Below are 7,449 nucleotides of genomic sequence, written 5' to 3' on the forward strand. Positions count from 1 at the left end.
CTGAGCTCCTTGGCATCTGAGCATGGATATAAAGTCATCAGGTAGATTTCAGTGGCAATGTTTTTCACATCTACTAATTATTAAGGAGCAAATTTTTATGCTTTGAAGAATTATTATTTTTTATCATTTGTAATTTGTAATAACTCCATGATTAGAAGAAACATTTCACCACAGCTTTAACATATTCAGTAACACACTCCAGAGCAATGAGCTAGTATTTTTGAAGTAATAGATTGGGTGATAACAATCAGAGAAAAGCAAGATAACATCATTATTATTATATGAGTGATTCTAAACCCTTAGGAGGAATGCAGAATTGGGGAGCATTTCTAAGTTTTGTTACTTTGCTTTTTAGTTAGCATGAAAAACGGAGGATTTCACTGTGACACTTTGACATACACCATCAGGCGTCCCTCATTGTGACACTTTCATGTGCACCATCAGTCACCCCTCATATCTGTGGTTATTGCCCTCTTTGGGACCTTTCCCCCACACTGAGGTCTTCTACGTTCATGCCATGATATGTGCCTCTATATATGTACATATATATATATATATATAAAATCTCCATATTTACTGTATACATGTAAGAGATGATATGGTAAGTGTCTCACTTCCCCCTTTTAGCAATGAGCTTGGTATACAATGAGACTGTATTCATTGTCAGGTATTTTCACTATTATGCCCATTCAGTGAAAGCCTTCAAAGTAGAACTACATCTCTTTTCCCTGTGTTTTCATTGAAAATCTCTGGCCTTATAAAGAATGTCTGGGTGTCTGAAGGACAAATATTGAATTAATCAATAGTGAGTATGAAAAGACAATAATAATTTCATAAGACTATGGTGACTCTTTGGAGTCACAATGTTCATCCCTGCATGCTGTCAGTGAAATAAGCTTTTCAATTCAAATTTATACCGAATTCATTGAACACATTACATGGCTTACAGATGGCTCACCCCATGTAATTCTTATAAAACACAATAGCGAGGCAATTTGCCTTAACTATAACTTTCTTTTGGTGTATTCATGGGTAAGAAAACCCTTCCTCATCAGAGGACTTAGATGTATCCTGTCTGTATAGTTGTAGTCTTTCATAATTCTCTTTGCCTGCTTCTTAAATCTAGATAGCAAAGATTCCTTATATAATGCACATAGAAAAGTATCTGAATTCTGTGATTTTTCCTCTTTGTGCTGCTTTCTACTACACTAGAGAAGAAATGAAGTCCCTCCAGGAAGCCCTGCGGAATCAGCTTAAAGAGGAATCCGAGAAAGCAGAGAAGCACCAGGCCACCGTGAGTCTTTTCTTCTATGTCCTTCTGGTCTGGGTGCTGGGAGTACAGTTCTTTTCTTACAATCACTATGGAAACAAACAAGTAAGAAATGTTAAAGATGAAGGCACAGTAGCAGAAGCTTCAGTCTCCTTGATCAGTCTTTGTTTTAGTTATAAGCAAAGATGAGTGTTGAGTTTGACCCCTTGGGTCCTGTGGCTCTCAGCCTTCTCCATGGGACATGAATCAAGAGCGAGAGCTGGTATGGGGATGGCTCAGGCTCACAGTAGTGGCTCATGGATGGGGCTGAAGATGACCTTGAAGCCAGATAAGCCGTGCACATCTTAATCTGTACCCCACAGGTGTGGACTGGGAAATCCCTCAGGGGCAGCGTCATGCCATCTGTTTGGTTGTCAATTTTACAAGTTACTCATGGGATTAAACAACATGCAGATTAAGGCTCCAACTGCTTTCCAGATCTTTCTCTCACAAAATAACCATTTCTCTCTCCCTTTGACCCTTCCATTTCTGCTTTTATAAGTGATGTTCACCAAAGGCAGGAAGATGGGCCTCCAAGTCATGCTGGGAAGCAGATTTCTACCTCACTCCTCAGATTCACTTTTGGGCCCCTGATGAGGACGAGGCCTTTTATCTTGTCTCCAGTGCCTGAGACTTCTTTAAAAATGAGGTACAGCCAGGGCATGGTGGCACACAGCTTTGATCCCAGCACTCTGGAGGCAGAGGCACACAATATCTGTGAGTTCAAGGCCAGCCTGGTCTTATAGAGCGTTCCAGGCTAACTGAGGCTCCAGGGAGACCTGTCTCAGAAACAGGGAAAAAAATGATATGCTGTATCATAAAAATTTTGATATTTATTACAGACCAACCAATCTATAACTAATAAAGCGTTTATTTTGTGTAGTTCCCAGAAGGATGTTATGTCATGCACAGGGCCATGCATGGGAAGCTAGGGATGGTCACCAGGCAGAATGTCCATGGGGAACTGAGCAGAAGTTCTTATTTGGATTTTTGAGGTAGTGCAGTGCTGAGGCAGGAGAGGCTTAGGACTGGGCACAGTGAAGGATGTCAGGGTTCTATCCAGACACAGGGGTGGCTTTCATGGTGAGGATCTGCCCTTCGGGTGACATGGGAAGGTCTTCAGAGGTATGCACTGGGACCAGTGGATGTTATTTCTGAGTTGACTGATCTGTGTTTGAAACATGGTACCAGTAGGACTTGGCCTATTGTGGCTACAGTGAAGGAGGCTGGAGGACGTGGCAGGGGATTTCAAGCATGGCACTAGATTGGTCAGAATGAGATTGATTCAGCACGGTTCTTAGACCAGACATTTTCTGGAGAACCAAGATAATGAGGCATCAGTTTTAAAAGCTAGAAATGTGTTTAGTTGGTTATACATCTTGGGCTATACAGGAAAGTCAGTCTTTTGTTTTCAAAACATCTTTTAACAATGTTGATTAAAGAGGGGAGTTTTGCTTCTGAAACCCAGTTTTATACCTGAGACAACTGATTCTTGGGATGTCAAGAACTATCTTTTTTTTTTTTTTTTTTTTACTTTTAAACAACATTTAAAACTTTTATTGATTTTGTGTGTGTGTGTGTGTGCGTTTTAAGAGAGAGAAAGAGAGAGAAGAGAGGAAAGAGAAGAAAAAAGAAAAAGTCATTGAGTCAAAATTGTGTCCCCAGTTTCCCTTCAGTATGGGTCCATCCATGGAAGGCTGGACAACTTATTGAGCATCACACCCTTAAAGAAAACTGGCTCCCCCTCTCTGAGCAGCCACCAGTTGCCAATATTTCCCCAGCCAGGACTGGGGCCGTCTACTGATCTCTCCACTTCAACGGTGTTCCATGCTAGGACTGTGTCAGGCTTCAACTTAAATGAATCTGTGTACTCTGTCACCACCGCCATGAGCCAGAAGTGGTGGACGACCAGGAGTAAAATTTCTTTTTTTATTATTGTTTTGATTTTGGACATGGTCTCCCTATAACACTAGGTGGGCTGGAACTCACTATTCAGGCCAGGCTGCCCTTGATCTCACTGATAGTCATTTTCCTCTGTCTCCTGAGTACCAGATTTAAAGCTTGGGCCACCATATCTCACTGGCAGACTATCTCTTAATGAAGGTTTCCTATAATAGAGGAATGTTTCCCATGAAGGATTTTTTATTTAATTTTTATTGAATTTTTGAGGTTTTTATACCACATTCTTTTGCTGGTCTTTAGATGCCCTCTGCTTTCTGCCCCTCTCGCACTGCTCCCACCCTATTTAATGTGTGTGTGTGTGTGTGAACCTGTAGAATGATTTATATTCCCAATTGTCTTTCAGTGTGGAGCCATCCCCTGGGCCCACTGAGAGTCCCACATTTGTAAGACAGTATTGTTCCCATTCCCAGCAGCCATCAACTGCCAAAAGTTCCACAGGTTGTGTTGGGATTTCTCACTTAGTTCCCCATGTATAATGCTGAAAATTTTTCTGGTTTGAACTTACTTACATAAGATTTCTGCATGCTCTCCTCAATGCTGTGAGTTGTCTCCATCTGTTATAAAAAGAAACTTCCTTAGTAACTTGTGCAATATAAATTCCGAAGAGCAAAGTTTGAAATAGTAGGGAGCCAAGGTTGGATGCATGGCTCAGAAGTTAAAAGCACTGGCTGCTCTAGCAGAGGACTTGGGTTCAGTTCCTAAAAACCATAGGGCAGCTAACAACCATCTGTAATTCTGGTACTAGGGAATCAAATATCCTCTTCTGACTTCTGTGGACATTGCAAAATACAGGTACACTTACATACATGCAGACAAAACTCGCATACACAAAAATTAGAAATAGATAAACAAAAGAGTAGAGTGAGGAAATTTGTAGATAGCTTTGATTACCAAGGTGAGTAGTTTAAATATTTTTGCCAAGAATAAATTATTAAAGGTGTTTTCCTGTGAAAGTGACAATCACAGAGGTGTAGCTCTGAAAGTCTTAATTTGCCATAAGAGGTAAAATAAATTAGAAGGAAGAGGCATAAAGAAATTATTGTGTCCTGGTATCAACTGGCTCTGAGAAGGATGACTAGGCAATGTACATGAGACACTAAGCTGTTAAACCTAGACTGAGATCAATTAACAAACAGGATAATGGGGGGAGGAGAAACTTCCTTAATGAGGGATGGAAGGTACACTCGTCTCTAAATATGTAGATACATATTTAACACAAAGTAAAAATTACATTGGTCTAGGGATGTGGCAAAAGTAGGCTTTTCTCTATGATGTATGAGCTCTCTAGTTATGTGTGTTTGACTATGTTTACAGTACCACACATGAGTTCCCTCCAATTGAGCAGACCAAAACTCCAGTTAGAATGCAGTTGATTACCCAAGAAATAAAAATGGCACTACTGTACCAGTAGTGACAGTTTGCTTGGCCAGTTTTTGTTATTCATTAACCTTTATAGCTGGTTAGGACCACCTATTGATTTTCTTCCCAGACTGCTTGTATTTCATGGTGTCCTCTAATACCATGAAAGCTTGTCTTCAGGGAGGAGGCTTCTAGGTCAGCACACTGGAGGAAAAACAGCATCTTCAACAAATGGTGCCTGAAAAATTGCATCCCCATGGTTACAAGAATGGAATTAGACTCATACCTATCACCCTGCACAAAATTCAACTCCAAATGAATCCGTGACCTCAATATGAAGCCTATAATAGTGAAACTGTTAGAAATAACATAGGCAGTATCCTACAAATGTAAGTGCAGGAAAGTACTTTTTAAATTGGACATCAGTTGCTCAGGAATTAAAGTCAGTAATCAACAAGTGGGTCCTCATTAAACTAAAAAGCTTGAGTAAACCAGCTATTCATCCTACAGAGGATTAATATGCAGAGTATACAAAGAATTAAAAAACAACAAGCAAGAAAACAAACAACCCAGTTAAAAAATGGACTATGGATACAAACAGAGGTCTCTCAACAGAAGAAATGAAAATGACTAAGAAATACCTTAAAAAGTATTCAACATCCTTAGAAATTAGGGAAATGCAGATCAAAACCACTTTAAGAATTCATCCAACCCCACTCAGAATGAGTAAGATTAAGACAACAAATGACACTAAATGCTGGCATGAATGAGGAGAAAGGTTGGTGGGATTGTGAACTGTTTTCCTGCTTTTACCAGTTGGACTTCATCTGAGTTTGTCTGATGTATCTGAAAATTAACAGCTGTGAGAATAAGTGCGCTGTATTCTCCTCCTCAGCTGCTCATAATGAAATCCAGGCTATTTTACTTGTCTTTACTGAGAAGTTATAACTCATAGGAGGAAAATTTCTAGCTTGCTTTAGCATTGTTTGCAGGAGCCAAGGCGTTTGCGCACGGTGATTTCAGCACTTCACACAAACTGAAACCTCAGAGAAGAGAGCTCCGATCTTTGAAAGAACAGAAGCCAAAGTTTGAATATCCAGTGCGAAAACTGTCATGCACACAGAGTGCCACTTCACGCCTGCTTCCTGGAGCTTGTAGTTTTCCTTAATATTTCTATTAATTGTGAAATCACCTACAAGGACATATGTTAGCATGTAGTTCAGAGCAAGACTGTTCTGGAAACGTTCCTAGTACACCATTTTCCTGTGGTCTTGATCAAGGTCTTTAGTTTCTTACAAGTTTTCTTATTTATCCAATAACCAGGGTAAGTCCCTGAAATTCTACTCAGCCTGTCGATGATAGCGGACATGAAAGTAAGCACCTCCCCCTCTGCTTCCATTTAATCTTGTTTTCCTCGGTGGCCATTTCATTTTTCTACCAATCCTACTTACTCAGTTTAGGGTTCTGTACATGCAGAGCTCTGAGCAGAGTGGGAAATAGACTGTATCTACCTCAGAGCTGTGAGCTACCATCACCACAGCTGTCTGTCAGTGACACAGAAAGCATAATCAAAAACAGTGTATGATAGATATTTGACAAGGGAAGATTAAAAATAATCTTCCTTAGTTTGGGTATTGCAGTGCTTCAACTATAAGTCACTGCTCTTCTAAACACTGTTGTCAGAAAATTTGTGTACACTATGACATGGATTCATAGTAGCTGCTCTTAATGGCTGATGTTGAGCTGTTTGAAACTTCCCTGAGGTTTTCAGAGGATCAGAAATGTTTCTCTTTGGGGCATGAGCCCCATCACTTATCAGTGATTGCTGACTGTACACCTTCAACTTCATCCTTATTGATAATTAAAAATACAATTGAACCATTAGGTAAGTTTTGGGATTTTCTTGCCAATAAACTTCATCTTCCTTTCCTTTACTATAACTGGTACTTTAAAGCTATATATCTCTCTGTATTTATCGTAGTTTAGGGATATATAAAAGGGCATGTATGCACACAGTGATACTTGAGGATGATTCTGTGTTAGGAAGCAGCTGTTTGTATTTCAGTATATAATAATCTCTCCTCTATGCATGATAGTCCTTAGAATCTTATAAAAAGCCGTAGACGAATGCTTTGTGTAGCCTGTGTGATCTTTCTACTTGAATTGCAAGTTTTAACATGGTAAAAAGGATAGCAAGAATGCTAGATTTATTTTGCTCTTGTCCTGAAGTTGAAAATGTAGATATCTGTTCCCCAACCTGATGGCAACATAGAAAATACACTCATTGCTAGAAGTGTAGCTCACAGGAGAAACCAAAGATTCTGAGTGACCAACTTCAAAGAAAGCCTTCCCTGAGAGAACCCTAGGTGTGAAGAAGAAAGGACTCCTTTGTTGTCTTTGGTCGTCTCTGCAGGAAGGATAAAAGGAGATGAAATGGAAGACTAAGAATAACAGCACTCACAGTTCAACAGTACTCAGTTCAGAAATCTTATTTCCATAGTGCGAGCTCTCTAAGCAGGTAGAGGCTCCACGGGTGATGACTGCTTGGAGCATCCTGGGACATAGGGGAACTGACTCTACATGAGCCTCATTGAGAACAATGTGTGTGTTATTTTCACTCACAAAACTGAAATGGAATATTTAATAGAAGTGCAAAAGCAAACAAGCACCCAAATTAACCAAAACGCTAATGTGTTAGAAATCACAATGAATTAAAATAGGTTTAACATACCAACAGTGTTTCAAAGGAAACGAAATAAAAAATTAAGTAATTGGAAAATGTATATGAAAATATTAAATTGAAAAATTGCTCATCAAAT

General features: G+C 39.6%; 1 protein-coding gene across 2 annotated transcripts in view; it reads left to right on the forward strand.

Annotated features, from left to right (window-relative positions):
* Positions 1–7,449, forward strand: part of Luzp2 (leucine zipper protein 2) — a 464,711-nt gene that overhangs the window by 205,128 nt on the left and 252,134 nt on the right. For both annotated transcript variants that reach the window (XM_008837762.3, XM_008837753.2), the window contains exon 4: positions 1,213–1,294. In XM_008837762.3, coding sequence (XP_008835984.1) covers positions 1,220–1,294 — 75 coding nt within the window. In that variant the 5' untranslated portion in view covers positions 1,213–1,219. The remainder of the gene's footprint in view (positions 1–1,212; positions 1,295–7,449) is intronic.

This window comes from Nannospalax galili, unplaced genomic scaffold, assembly GCF_000622305.1.
Source record: "Nannospalax galili isolate Female #2095 unplaced genomic scaffold, S.galili_v1.0 scaffold51, whole genome shotgun sequence".
Taxonomy (NCBI): domain Eukaryota; kingdom Metazoa; phylum Chordata; class Mammalia; order Rodentia; family Spalacidae; genus Nannospalax; species Nannospalax galili.